This window comes from Elgaria multicarinata, chromosome 17 (genome assembly GCF_023053635.1).
Source record: "Elgaria multicarinata webbii isolate HBS135686 ecotype San Diego chromosome 17, rElgMul1.1.pri, whole genome shotgun sequence".
Lineage (NCBI taxonomy): Eukaryota > Metazoa > Chordata > Lepidosauria > Squamata > Anguidae > Elgaria > Elgaria multicarinata.
In genome coordinates this window covers 24,371,170-24,387,091 of record NC_086187.1, presented here as the reverse complement: position 1 = coordinate 24,387,091, position 15,922 = coordinate 24,371,170, and the positions used below count along the sequence as shown (strand labels likewise).

The window sequence follows — 15,922 nt, the reverse complement described above, 5'->3', positions numbered from 1 at the left end:
CAGCGCAAGTGACAGGGATAACCTAGCTTCAGTCGTCCATGTCCTGGTAACCTCCAAATTAGATTACTGCAATGCCGTCTACGTGGGGCAGCCTTTGAAGATGGTTCGGAAGCTGCAGCTTGTGCAAAATGCAGCGGCCAGATTGATAACTGGAACCAGAAGGTTCAAACATGTAACACCAATTCTGGCCCACTTGCATTGGCTGCCTATACATTTCCAAGCCCAATTCAAGGTGCTGGTTTTAACCTATGAAGCCTTACACGGCTTGGGACCACAATACCTGATGGAACACCTCTCCCAACATGAACCTACCTGTATACTGTGCTCAACATCTAAGGTCCTCCTCCGAGTGCCTACTCCGAAGGAAGCTCGGAGGATGGCAACAAGGGAGAGGGCCTTTTCGGTGGTGGCCCCCCAATTATGGAATGATCTCCCCAATGAGGCTCGCCTGGCGCCAACATTGTTTTCTTTTCGGCGCCAGGTCAAGACTTTTCTCTTCTCCCAGGCATTTAACAGCATTTAACAATGCTAAGTTTGTCTGTTTTTTAACGGACCCCAGAACAGTTGTTTTTAAATGGATACTGTTGTTTTTATACTGTTGTTATTTGTGTTTTTTATGGTTTTAAAGTTTGTATACTTTTTAATGTTCACTATTTTTAACTTTTGTAAACCGCCCAGAGAGCTTCGGCTATGGGGCAGTATATTAATCTAATAAATAAATAAATAAATAAATAAATAAATAAAGGGCTGAGTATATACTGATCACTTACCCATGCTCCTTGCGTGGATACATAGGCTCTCCTAGGTATGCATGCAAGAAGCTCTCCTGATTGGCACATACACAGGCAGTGGTGTGTGTATCTGTGTCACAAGAGAGAGGAATACGATCTCAGGGTGCAAAATAGTTCATTCACAAGTTTCTCTCCTATGTGACCTGCTTTGGATGTTCACCTCTGTCTGTTTTTTGTTTGTGTGTATGGCCACTCCCTCCCTACAAATGCACAAGAGGTTTTATAGCGCCCATACACATAAGGAACGGTTGGCTCTGGGTGCCTGGAATATTTTTCCCCCATTGGCAACGGTCATGTTATCAGGAGGGTGCAATTGTTATTTATTATTATTTGTTCTCAGTCTGCCCTGGGGCATTATATTTTTCATCTCTCTGACTAATGCAGATTTTGTGGGCATGGACCACAATGTCAACACCAGTGTGGAGCACAACCATGTGACACAGTTTAACCAAGTGGACTGAAGATGTGGACATTCCCTGGATCAGTGTAAAAAACCCAAACCTAGGCCTCCTAACCAGACATCCCAGAAAATGAGCTATAACGGGTGGTCTTTGTGCATAGAGTGTGGTTCAGGCCATGCATAAGAATGAACCTCAGCAGATGAGATGAAACAAAAGTATATGACATAACCACTGATGACATTAACAAGGGGTCACAGACATGAGCATAAAGAACATAGCCCATGAGGAACTAAAACAAGACATTACTAAGAGGGTAGACAGAAGTGGCTTAAGAGGCTGCTTAAGATCTAAATATTAGTCACAAATGTTGCAAAATCTATGTGAACTCATGTTCACATATTGTTCTGCTGAGCTTCCTATATTGGTTTGCTGACACTACTACATTGTTGGGATGACCTCAATATTGCAAGGCAGCATAAGGCTTGCATCTCTATATACTTCGCTAGCAGAGGGACACATCTAAGCAAGAACCACCTTGGCACCACTTCATATACCTTCCAGGCCTGAGGACATAGCCCTCCCCTCAACCTTAGACACTGAGAATGATTCTCCCACAGTTTCTCCTGACCCGTGGCTGTGGGGGGAGCAAGAGGCTACTGAAATAACCATGGATCCTTTAAGGGCTGCAGCTAGCATCTAGCAGGGGCACAGCCTCTGAAAGTTCTAGGCCTGCAAGCCTCCTTAAGGCCTCAATTGCTTACGGACCCTTGCTGGGACAACAGCACTCCCTGGGAGGAAACACACCCTACAGTATGCTATCCATTGCCCCGACAGTTCCTTGCCTTGCTGTGACTCTACTTTACCAAGCAGAACCGTATCTTACCAGATCTAAGGCTCCTTCCCGTGGGCTTCTAGCTTAGCCAGGACACCGATGGGGTCAATACATTGAACTTATAATCAATAATGAGTTGTATATTTCCCTTTTGTGGTCTTGATTTTGGTTCCCAAGTACACAGTCTGCATAACCCTGGTGAACCCTTATGCTGAACAAATCAACTACAGAGGCAGCTACAACCATACCACAACAAGTAGTATATAAAGTGGGCTTACACCCCATTTCATAAGATGCCCTTGCCTACCACCATTTAATGCTATTCATGCTATACACATAGACTAAAATCCAACATGAAAATAATCTAAAAGTTATTATTATTAACTTAGAAACCACGTAGATTTAAAAATATCTATTAAATCACAGGCTCATGATCTAATAGACATGATTCAAAAAGAAAAAGGAATGGAGAAGGGAGAAGTATCACAAGCCAACATAGACCCATCAATAAATTCACCACAGATCTACACTGATTTAAGTAGCATGGTGAGCAGCATTTTCTGGATTTGGAAAAGACCAGATGTTTATTTACACTTACTAGGAAGTTTGCTAGGGAGGATAATCCTATTGAAAATGAGACATAAAGGTTATGTTTGAAGAACTATAACTCTGAGTAAATAGATGGTAAATGGTGACAGCGACAAAGTGAGCAGGCAATTTCATTTTGCCCCTCTAAGATTACTTTAGTCCACCTTTCAGCTAGTTTGGAAGAAGGCAAAGGGGTAGAACTCACCTGCAGACTAGAGTTGCAATGATGACGCACCAGGCTGTACAGCAACAATCTGCATTCAGCTGTTCTTCACTTTTGCGGTGGCGACAACACAACCAGAACGAATAGAAGAGGAGGAAGAGAAGATCCAGAGCAAGGCAGGACAGAGCGACACCACCCAACAACAACAGAGCCTGAGGTAGAGAAATATATACACAGTTAAAAGAAATTTATACAACAAAATCTCTTAAATCTTAAAGCTTCTATCTCCGTGAATTTTTTTTTAAAAAAATTAAAGCCTTTATCTGCTGTATAGGGTATTACCCATGAGTTACCTGATGTATACCCAACAATGGACTGCAATTCAGAGCCTATAATGGTCCGGCAAGGCTTCACATATATAGTGGCAAATCTGCAGCCAGTCACACCCTAGTTTAAAACTGCCAACAAGATACAGCAACCTCCTTCCCTTGATTCCTAGATGTTCCTATCTATATTCCTCAATTTGTTGGGAGGTGCACATTTCATACACGAAGCAAGAAGCAAAATATATCCTGACATTACTGCGCAGCAAAATTCAAATTTTAACTTAACAATGTTAGCTCTGTGACAAGGATTTGACAAACAATTTTAGATTTTAAGCCCGAGGGCAGGGGCTGTCTTTCATTTCATGTTTTAAAGTGTTTAGGCTGGATTCCTGGTTTTCTTTTTAAAAGGAGGTGGGTGGGAGTAAGCAACACCTGTATAAATATTATTATAGACTGGAGTATTTTATGAGTAAGTAACTATTGCTCACAAAGTCCTGAGAGACCCCAACACATATGGACTTCCTTTTTTAAATCCAAGTCATGGCATTGGGGAGCTCCCCAGCTGAATTTTAATTCAGGGCTATTTCAACATTTACAGCTTTTCCGCCTTCTTCATTAAATGAAAGTTCTGTTCCATATAATTGCCAACGAAAAACGTAGTAATGTTTTAAAGTAAATTATTCAAGTGGATGGACTTTATAAGCACACTTGACAGAATGAGTTGGACGCCAGATTCTGTCCTAGATGATTATATACACGATAGATTCCCACAAAACATGTATATGGCTATGTGACCCTGAATCTGAATTATTTAAACAAACATGGGATTACTCCAAACATTTGTTTTGTTTTCATATATAAAAAAACCTTTTGCCAAGTACCCTACATCACTGGTTACAACTAATTTTTAATAGAGCCATCGGCTGTCTTTCACATGAGCAAAGGCAATCTTCCTCAACATGGCGCTGTCCGGACTTGCTGAACTACAACACATCTGGAAGATGCCAGTCTGGGGAAGGCTGAGCTGTGGCAGATGTAAACAGCTCAACCCCTTTCCTTCCCCAGAAACAAGAACAGGGACAGAGACTTTTGCAGAGTCCTTCTTTTATGCACAATATCGGATTGAAAGCCAAGCAAAGAATGTTATTTATAATACAATAATTTAGGCTCTTAATCAATAAAACATGATAGCAACTCAATCCGCAACATGAGCAAAGGGGCTTTAAACATACCAATCCATGGGGAATGTGTATGTTTAAAGCTACCCACCTTCAGATTGCAGGCAAAAAAGCAGCTGAAAAGCATAATAAGAGGAGACCTCTCATTCAAAACCATCCATTTTCTGCACTTTAAATGCAGAATCTTCCTCCCAAAAATCCCTTTTACCAATAGGTGGTGGGTTGTTGTTTTACACAAATCTGGAAGTTGCCGACTATAAAATATGCCCAACTTGTAACTCTGCTTAAATACCTGGAATGGAGCCCAAATGATTTGTGCCAACACAGTAATATTAGTACCCTTCAGTCCACCGACAGATCTGTTCCAGAAATGTGCAATAGTGGGTATTTTATTTTTAATCAGCTACATCTCTTTTGCCCTTCTCCTCCTGCTGCAATTGACAAAATTACAGACAAGCACTTGCATTTTTCACAATAAAATGACAAAAAGTCACATGAGTACCCATCCTTGATAGCTGAGAAAACGATAGGGATGAACATAAATGCTTATGACTTGACAGGCAGCATGAAGCTGGATTGGCTAGGCTTGATATAAATATTAGAAGTCTCGTCTTCTGCCATTGCCTGATCAACAGACCTGGACTTCTCAGCTCAAGCCTCCAAATCCAGCAAGTGAACTCAGGCGTCCTGCGCTGAAGGAACACATCCTCTTAGCTTAGATTCAGGCACTTCATTATTTATTTATTTAATGTCCTGCCTTTTTGCCAAAAATTATGCTCAAGCTGGCTAACAATAAAAAAATTAATTAAAACGTAACATAGAAACAGATCCATTAAAATACAATTAAAAACACAGAACAATTAAAGAAATAGACAGCTCTCAACTAATTAAAACAACCTCCAGCAACAGACCAGCTAAGACACCAAAGGCCTGCCTGCATAAAAATGTCTTTGCTTGCTGGTGGAAGGACAACAGAGAAAGAGCCAATCTAGCTTCCTGTGGGAGGGAGTTCCAGAGGATGGGAGCAGCCACCGAGAAGGCCCTCTGTTGTGTCCCCATGAAATGTGCCACCGATTGTGGCCAGGGTGAGAGAAGGGCCTCTCCTGAAGATCTTAAAACCCAGGCAGTCTTGTGTGGGAGAATGCAGCCTTTTGGGTAGCCTGGTCTCAAGCTGTATATAGGGCTTTATGGGGCATAAACAAGCAGCATTCAGGAGCAGTACTTTCAACCCAGGAGGACTGTCACCAGTTACGGCTACGAACACTAGCCTTGCACTAACATGAATTATCCACCAGCGAAAGAGAAAAGACGGACTGGGCTAGATAGGTCATTATCCTGAAAGATAGTAATGTTATGCCTTGCCATGACAGAAGCAGTTTCAGAATTCACACAGAGATGGGTGTCATTTTTCCAGCCTCTAAGACCTCATCTCTAGGCACTGGATATGAGATTATAAAGCCTGTTTTGGCTGCAGCCTCTCTGGGTCCAGTTTGTCACAACTTATTTATGGAAGTCTTTTGATTATTAAAAAATACATTAAGATCCCCATCTTCAAAGCAAATAGAACCTTTTAAGATTGCTCCTGCCTCACCAGCCAACAGATAAATAATTGGTCAGACATTACTAAAAAGCAATGGATGGAAACCCATTATCTAAGCAGCCATTTATTTTTCCTAAGTCCACTTTTTACAATAATACGAAATGACTGGAAATGTATTATAAAAATAAATTGCCGTGGAAATTAAGATGAAAAGGAAGCAAGTCTGCTCTGCATGGAAAGGGGGAGGGGAAGGAAAGACCCAGGAATACATGAACAAGCTTCATCCGGTACCAGAGGAACATTTCAATGGAAACCTATTGAGGGAAATTGCTTTCCTGTTAAATGTGAGCTTTAAAGGCTAAAAAGAAAAAGAAAACTTGAACTGAGCCCGGAAAACAAGATGTAAACAGTGCAGTTCTTTCACTATTGGAGTGTGATGATCCTGATACTGTGACTGGTTAGCAGCTCAGCTGACATATTTTGCACCAATCAAAACTTCTGGTTGATCTTTAAGGATAGCCCCATGTAGAGCGCATTGCAAAAGTCTAACTGTGATGTTGCCAGATCATTTTTTTGTCCTCTCAGATGTTCAACATACATCCACTCCTACCTCCAAGTGTGTGGCAACCTCTGGAGATGGAGCACTAGTGGCCACAGCGGTTTCTCAATTCAGACTTTATGCCAAACCATATCTAAGCTTCTTAAATTGTGGTTTAATGTGATGTCTAAATTGAGCCAAATTTAGCTATTCAACATTATTTAAATTTATTGGTACTCCTATAAAAGACTGACAGCTCCATAACTAAATACTAGCCCAGTTTCTGTCTGCAAAACTCAAGTTCACCACAGTGTTTCCCATTCTATAAATGGGACACCGACGATGTCCAACTCTGGTTTGCCCAAGGTCACTCAAAGCCATTGCAGACATAACAAAGTAGGAACAATTAAATGCAGTCAAGACGTTGGAGAAAGGCTGTGAAACCATGCACTGCCTCCCTGCAGAAAACGCCTTCCTGCTGCCTGAACTGTAGTTAAGTGATACATTGGAACAGATACCAGCCACTGGTAAGGTTAGCTACATTCCTCTCTTAACCAGAATACGTAGCCAGCTTCAAATCCTGGTTAAGTGGGTAAGCTGGTTAGCTTTAACCATGGTTAAAGCCTGTGCCAATATATCCCTTAGCCACAGTTAAGGCAGGAGGGGAAAAGTCAAGTTGGGGAGGGGCAGTTGTATTAGATCTATATGGGTCGCAAGTGATAGAGTAAGCGAACAGGGATCTGAATACTGGTTTCCTTTCTCAATACTCATGGGTGGACCACAGTGTTTTCCACATGAGCAGATCTGCCTCTTAAAGTTTGAATTTACTTTATAAAGAGATGAGCTCATCTGTCGGAATGTTACCAGAAGCTGCTGAAATAAGTGGTTTGAATATTTTGAACTCCAAAGCTCAAAGTATAAAAAGCAGAAGGCGGCAGATAAAATCAACTCATTCAAAGAGAGGCTCAATCCTAAAACCTGAGGTTTTGCCACATCTAATGCCCTCAGGCTGCCTTAAGAACTACAATTGCTTTACAGGGGCATGGAAGATTTTAGTCCAGTTTTTTGAAGCCAGATTCAGTACCCAAGCTAGCTGGGATCTTCATCTTTTTTGTATCACCAACAGCATTGACCGTTGCATGGGTTGTGACATGCCCTCAGTGACACACAGTCAAAATATATTCAGCTGTATTGCGACAAATTCCAGCAGAGCAGCCATGTTAGTCTGTGGCAGGAATACAGCCTCTCAAATACTGCAGTGCTTTAGAGGCTAATTGGTTTGCTGGAGTGTGAGCATTTAGCAAGCAGAAACCTACTCTTCATTTTTACCAAGGCACAAGCACCAACAGCATCTACTTGACTGTTCTGTAAATGGATTGGCTTGCTAAATGGAACATTTATTTATTTTTTAAAAAAGGAACTACTCAGGTGTAATCGCTGGAAGATCACATATAAAATTATTATTATTATTTATTTATTTATATAGCACCATCAATGTACATGGTGCTGTACAGAGTAAAACAGTAAATAGCAAGACCCTGCCGCATAGGCTTACATTCTAATAAACTCATTATGTGCAGGATATCTGCCCCAAACGAAAGCTGATTTATATATTAGTTGCTTCTCAACCGCAACATACATTTCTGGTATCTATAGGAGAGCACAAGCAAGACCCAGAAATTACAGCACTGGAGTTCAAGTGGTTGGTCATGAGTCACAACCGGGGCAAGGCCCATAGCACCAGCATTACCACAACCTTTATTCTTTTTGAGAGACAAGGTAAAAACAAATGCAGGTGGGAAATTAAAAGTGGATCTCATATTGCAGATTAGAGTTAAGAAGAGGTAAAGCCCTAAACGGCTTGGGGCCAGGCTATCTGAAGAAACGCTTCCTCCTGTATGTACCTGCCTGGACCCCCAGGGGTACTTCTCCGTGAGCCTCTGCCAAAGGAAGTGAGGCAGGTGGCTACCAGGAGCAGGGCCTTCTCTGCTGTGGCACCCCGGCTGTGGAATGAGCTCCCTAAGGAGGTTCGCTTGGCACCTACATTACATGCTTTTAGACGCCAGGTGAAGCCCTTTTTATTCTCCCAGCATTTTAACAGTCTATAAATTTTTTTAACTTGGTGTTTTAAATTTGAATTTTTGCATTGCTGCTGTTTTTATCTGGTTAAGCTTTTATATTGTATTTTATATTATGGTTTTATACTGTTGTTTTATACTTTGAATGTTTTTAATTTTTGTGAACCGCCCAGAGAGCTCCGGCTATTGGGCAGTATAGAAATGTAATAAATAAATAAATAAATAAATAAATAAATAAATAAAAACTACAGTATGGAGAAAATACCCAGCAAAGAGAATAACACACCTGAAAAGTATTGTGATCATGAATCTATTTATTAGAGAGAAGACATCACTGAAATACCAGCTAGTGATAAGGTTTGGGCAATGCAAAATCAGGCTGTGGAACCTGTATCAGTTGGAAAGTTTCATGGAAAACCTCATCTTAACTCCTACTTCTGTTTAGCCAGGATGGGGAATGTGTAGCCGTCTAGGCGTTGTTGGACTGCAACACCTCTTATTCTTTGCTATTGCTATGCTGACTGGGGCTGATAGGAGTTGCAGTCCAACAACATCTGGAGGGCCACATATTCCTCATCCCTGAATGGACAGCCTGTTGTACAGTCTGACAAAGGTTCCTTCCTGCGATATTGCCGCATAACCAAGCAGTGTGATTATGAAGTTGTGCAGTAATGCTAAAAACACGGTATGCATCAAACAGCTTCCTGAAGAAAAATGCTAGGAAGTATCACCAGTACCAGTTGCTAAGCCAGGATTTGATTTTGAGACTCAAGAGAATAGCAATGCCACTGCCTTCCCCGACCCCAATTCTCACCTGCCGTGGCACCTAAACTAGGAGGAATGAACTCTTTTTGTGCCCCTCAACTACATGAAAATAAAATCTGAAAGCCTGATTCATCAAACTTAGAAATAGATGATTTCAAAGAGCACGTCCCTAATGTGATCAAATGCCATGTTCCTTCACATGCACAGCCTAAGATCAACGGGTACCAATCTTTCTGTCACTTACCATAAATATATCATTTCCTGGCTGTTGCTTCAGCATTCCTTAAAAAGAAACACATGCCTAATAGTGCATGCATGCAACCTTCACATCTGATGGAATACATGTGATTCTTTACAGTAGGGTTTGTGTGCCTGTGTATTAAAGAAATACAGCGTAAACCATTCCTAAAAACACACTTTTTAACCAACCAAGGTTTTGCTGGTATCCTTGTTGTTATGTTCTTCTCTGCCACCATAAGCACTGAATACTATTGCTCTTTCTTTAAACTAGAGCAGATTGTGTGTGCAATCAGCCATTCCTAGCAGTAAAGGCTTCCCCTTCAGTGTAAACTCAATGCTGTCAAAGAAACCAAGCAGCAGACATTTTATATAAATGCAAAGGTTGTTTCAAAAGGAGGGGGGCACTTTTCAGTTGGCTTTCTACATTCATATTTACAGGAAATAAAGCCTCCCCCACCCCAAATATCAATGGGCCGTTTTGCATGATCACATGAACAGCAGCCCATGGGTTATTTGAGTATTGTTTAACCCTCCAACAAGCCATGCCACCCGGGTTTGGACGATGCAACAAGCCGCACCCAGGGACACACCTAGCATGCGCCACAGCTTAAACAAGCCACGGTGGCTTATTTAAGCAGTGGTGACCGTGTGAACCAGATCGTTGCCACTTAAGATCTGTAACAGACAGGAAACGGGTAAAAACAACAACAGCCAAGACCCACCACAGTCACAGCTGGAGCCTGTATTTCTGAACCACTGACAAGGCTTAGAGCCTCATTAATTGCTTTCCTTGGTACTGTAGGCCCTGCCAAGAGTAGCTACTCAGCAACGAGAGGCCTCAAGCAGGAACTCTGCAGATTTCTAGAAAGAATTAAGACTTCTGGCTGGTTTTAAGTATGAGACACTCTGAGATTCCTCTGATTCTAAAGCCGACAATATGAAACCCAGGTGTCTTTTTGTAATCAAAATGCACATGGATATTTTTCTCGTGAAGAAAATTCTAGGACTGGTCATACTGTATAGTTTTGCTTTTGAAGTCCACTGGTCCCCATCTAAGATGCAGAGACCAGGGAGAATACAGCTATGTGCTCTTGGATGGAAGTACTGGTCTTTTTTTAGAACAGCAAAAGCAGTCTATTTGAGACGTAAGTTATGAGTGTCGTATGGACCGGTCAATGGAGATGAAGCTTGAGCAACTTGTGGCTCTCCAGATGTGTTGGCCTACAGTGCCCATCAGCCTGAGCTAGTATAGCTAATGGTGAGGGATGGTGGAAGTTGTAGCCCTCCAGATATTTTGGCCTACATGTTGCCCAGCCCTGCTTTAAGGCTGCAATCCTAGGGTGTGTTTTTTCTTTAACTTTGCCCGTCCCTGGTGCAGAGAATACTATGCTAGAATGGCTATACAAACACAAACATACACATACATGTATATACATATCTGCAAAGCAAGAACACTGTTAACCATTATCTCAAATTCAGTTTGTCGGCCTGAATTAGCATTCTGATTTTTTTGAAGCCCTCATAAATAGTCCAGCCCTTCTCCGTTTTCCAGTAACAGAAACGAAGGGGTGGACATCTCTGGGAAGGGTATTCCACAACTGGGACTATTTGAAATAAATATCTGTTCGCAGAAGAGACTTTAAATTTTAAAGGACTCAAGGGCAGAAGTACCAAAATTGCTTCAGTCCCAGGGGTGAAACTTGCAGCTTGAGCAGTGGAGGTTTTGTGCAACCCATAAACCTCTGTCGGGATGCTTAAAATCCCATCACTCTTTTTGTAAGTACAGTTTTGTGGTCCTGAACCTTCATGTCCTGCCAATGAAAAAGAGAGCCCAACTATTTTGATCCTATTAACAATCAAGCTGCCTAAATGACTGAAGCAGTTACACTTGCACAGTAGATTTTCCCTGAATATATTGAATGCTGCCAAATATTGGCTTGGTTTTCACATAGCCAAAACTTCCATTCTGCGTGCACATTCCAATTATAATGAAAATAACTTGAGAAAAAAAGGCTATTCTGGGAACAGGCCTGCTCCAGCTAACTGAAGGCTACTTTGTTAAGTTTACAAAAAGGATTTAAGTGACAACTGTCTGCACAGAACCAGCTGTCCAAAACCCCCATGAAAGTCTGTCACACTAGAAACCCATTTTGTATAAATGTACACCATTTTGTAGAACCATACTGCAACTGCATCTACTTCACACACACACACCTCTGCTTTTATTGTACACCCACGTCCAACATTTGCTGCTCAACCATTCAATATGACTGAGTAGCAAACTATTCCTCCATCTTATAAGAATCAACTGTTATGCAAAGAGAGGGTCTTGAGCAAGCCCTAGGGGGCTGTGCACTTGCTAGATGGTTTTGCATTAATTTTCACCATGTACCAAGCGAGACAAATCTACTCCTTACATTGCCCTCCTGGACTGCAATGCAGAAAAAAATATATGCACCATACATGGGAATGTGGCTACTACACTAAAACTGTGGATGATCAAGGCAGTTTCTTTCTTTCAAGACTGTTCCCAATTCCTGACCTGACCAGGAAGGGTACAGTTCTGTAGTATATACAAGTTTTGCAGGCTCAGTCAAAAGTTGCCAGGTTCACCACAACCTTGGTTGGGGGCTACTATACCTCAAGCTTGCATTTATTTACCTTTGCACCATTGCATGGTCCGATTCTGTCCCTCACTTCCTGATTTGTAATTACCATAGTTTGTCATTATCCAAATGGGGGAAACTATGATAATTGAAAACCTTAGCTTTCTTCCAAATCAGAATCAGAAACAGAGTTCAAACCACAGGCTCCAATTCTGGAATTGGGGCAAACTATGGTTTGCAGTAACCATTGTTTATCCAGTGTTAAAATCATGATTAATCACATATTAGGAATTGAGGGAAGGAAACACCAAGCTTTTGATGACTGGTTGATGGGAGTGCAGACTCTTGGCCCTGCTGGATATCTCAGCAGATTGAGAGATGATGTACCCTATTTCTTTGATTCTAAGACACACTCCCCCCACCCCCCATATAAACATCTCTAAAAACGGGGTGCGTCTTAGAATCGCGGGTGTGTCTTAGGGTTTTTTTTTCTGTTGGTGGTACTGAAATTAGTGTGCGTCTTAAAATCGATGGCGTCTTACAATCAAAGAAATACAGTAAGTCTTGATCCTTATAGAAGCAAAACCCAAAGACTGATCTAGTTTGTTAGACAGCTGTCTGGTCAATTTAATGTCAAAAACTCTCATTGAGTGCACAAAAATGGAGTAAAAACCCTAAATGAAACATTCATAATACTGCTAGACTGAGGGGAAACTAGAGTTTCCAAAAACAGCAACAGTCCAATCAGACTCCTTCACTAAGGACTGCCAGGACCAACATCTCTAGACTCAAGATCAAAAGAACTAGATTGGTGGAGTGAGAAATCTGCTTGATGATGCTGATGGATCAGTCTTGCATTTGAGTACAGACGTATTTTGAAAGAGGTTAGCATTTAAGACGAGTCTTACGCTCTGAGCTTCCTTCCTTCCTATGAAAAGTGAGTTAAGAAAATCTGTTTATGCTTCAATCTGATAAGACAAGGCATATTAGATTTATTCACTCTTACTGCAGTTGTGATTGGCTGATGAATTTCACAGTTGCACAGCAACATGAAAACCTAATGAGGCAAGAGGTTGGCTGTCAGAAAGAGCTCAGCCCTCCATCCCTCCTTCAGTCAGGGAGTGTCAGCGTAGAAGAGTAAGCACTGCATTGGCTTCAACACACCAGCTACAACCTCATACGGTGCATGCTATTTCTCCCTCAGTGGTCAGGGAATACCAGAGAATGAGGTGCACCACTTCTGTACACAAAAACACCTGTTTATGCACACAGGCAACATCTCGTCCCTTTCTCCTTTTCGAGATGCTCCAAATGCTTCAAGAAAAACAATAGTTTTGTAAGAGAAGGGAGTCAACATGTATATGCTTTATAAAAAGAAGATCCATAACACATACTCATCATCACCTGAATTAGCGGCTGGCATCCTTGGGTAGCATGCCACGAAATCAGCACTTTCTCCTTTGAACAGCAAAAAATCTGATCTGGGACTCTGAGCAGCTCCAGGCAGTTGGATTTTCCATAACCCCCCCCCAACCTAGTGACACTCCGAGGCATTGTGGGTAGTCATTGTGGGTTCCCGACATGAACCTACGCGTACACTGTGCTCAACATCTAAGGTCTTCCTCCGAGTGCCTACTCCAAGGGACGCTCGGAGGATGGCAACAAGGGAGAGGGCCTTTTCGGTGGTGGCCCCCTGACTGTGGAATGATCTCCCCGATGAGGCTCGCCTGGCACCAACACTGTTATCTTTCAGGCACCAGGTCAAGACTTTTCTCTTCTCCCAGGCATGTAACAGCATTTAACAACGCTAAGTTTGTTTTTTAATGGACCCCAGAACTGTTATTTTAAAATGGATACTGTTGTTTTTATGTTTTTGATGGTTTAAAATTTTGTATGTTTTTAATGTTTACTGTTTTTAACTTTTGTAAACCGCCCAGAGAGCTTCAGCTATGGGACGGTATATAAATGTAATTAATAAATAAATAAATAAATAAATAGGGTGGGTAGAGAGAGCTAACTGGCACTGCTTGGGGTGCTGCTACTATGCCAAGGCCTAATGACAGAAAAGGGAGCCTTTAGAAGGCACTTTGCTCAGACCCATTCAAATCTGGAATCTGTCCTGCCCTGCCCAGCATCTAGAACCCTAAATAAATCTGAATTAATATAGCCTCATGTGGCGCAGAGCAGTAAAGCAGCAGTTTCTGCAGCTGAAACTCTCCCCACAGCGTGAGTTCAATCCCAGCGGAAGCTGATTTCAGGCAGCAGGCTTGGGTCAACTCAGCTTTCCATCCTCCCGAGGTCGGTAAAATGAGTACCCAGTTAGCTGGGGGAAAGGTAATCACGGCCGGGGAAGGCAACGGCAAACCACCCCGCTTTATAAGGCCTGCCAAGAAAACGTCAGCGAAAGCTGGCGTCCCTCCAAGAGTCAGTAATGACTCAGTGCTTGCACGAGAGGTTCCTTTCCTTTCCTATAATATACCCCAACTTCACCTACTTGCCTAATGCATTGGTTTTTAATTTATGGGTCGCAAGTAGGTCACACCTGCCTGATGGCAGATTGCATGAGTAGCATCAGTGTTTCCCTCTCAAGAGAAACAGAAGGCAGAAGAGACCAGACGCTAAATAAGTCAGAGCTTCTTGAAATCACCTCTTATTCCCACCCTTGGTCAGTGGAAAAGGAAAATCTGGAATATGATACTGCTGAATAAAATTACCACGTATAAACACCTGCAGGAAGGAAGCAATAACTCAACAGAAGACTTTTCAGAGAACCTGGACTTTATCCAACTTTTTTTTCATCTATTTAGCCAAAGTAATTTAGCACCAGTGGACATGTAATGAAACGAGCTGGATTCAATTACTCAGTGATGTTCTCTATCTACATGAATTTATGGTGTGTGTGTAGTTGCTTTCATATATGTGTGATCTAATAATAATATTATAATTATAATCAGCCAGAGCTCTTTCATGTCCAGTAGGTATGTAGAAAAAAGAATTGTGGATGCCAAACTGAACCTATCAAAATCCCATCTTTTGCACAGCTAGGAGCCTTGTCCTTTGTACATGATCAAACATATAATGTAATGATGTAAATACTGAAGATGATAGACGTATAATGAACAAAATAAAAGTGGATCCCCTGAAGTTAAAAGGTGGGTCCTGGGTCTGAAAGGACTGAAGTTATCTGAATGTTTTCTGCATTCGATAAGGCCAGTAATCAGATAACAAACAGAATTGGTTTTTATACCATTTTATTCTGGGGATAACCATATTACCTTGCTTAAGAAAAACAAAGTTCTATGGCACCTTAGAGGCTTGCAAAACTGTTGTGACATAAGCTTTCACTGCCTCCCAAGTATCTGTACTGGGGTAGGCACGATGGTTGGCCTACAACTCCCATAAACTCTGACCATTGGCCATGCTGGCAGGGGTTATTATTATTCATTTATTTATATAGCACCAACAATGTACTTGGTGCTGTACAGAATATATAAATAAAGTAGCAGTTTATGGGAGTTATAGGACAAAACATCTGGAGGACACCAGGTTACCTACACCTGATCTATACTTATTCATGGTTATAGAGGGAGGGGCGGAAGAGTTTACAGAAAAGAGCCAAAATGCAAGTAATAGCAGAAAACATGTCACAGTTCTGTGAAGAGCATAAATGAATACAATATCCAACTGGATTTTGTATTAATTTGTGCTCTCAACACCACATTATGTTAACAGAGTGGTGGTAGTGGTAGGAGGAGAAGCGGAGTTTTGGATAACAGAGGTTGAAATTAATGTGATTACTTAACACACTTTTCAAAACAAAAGTGATAAATAATGCTTTAGAGAAAATACATTGGTGCCAAAAAATGAAGTGAGTAC

At 41.6% G+C, this 15,922-nt stretch overlaps 1 protein-coding gene across 2 annotated transcripts in view; it reads right to left on the bottom strand.

The window, feature by feature from the left end:
• The window catches only part of TTYH3 (tweety family member 3), a 130,070-nt gene that overhangs the window by 42,345 nt on the left and 71,803 nt on the right, over nucleotides 1-15,922 (bottom strand). For both annotated transcript variants that reach the window (XM_063143637.1, XM_063143638.1), the window contains exon 3: nucleotides 2,818-2,987. In XM_063143637.1, coding sequence (XP_062999707.1) covers nucleotides 2,818-2,987 — 170 coding nt within the window. The remainder of the gene's footprint in view (nucleotides 1-2,817; nucleotides 2,988-15,922) is intronic.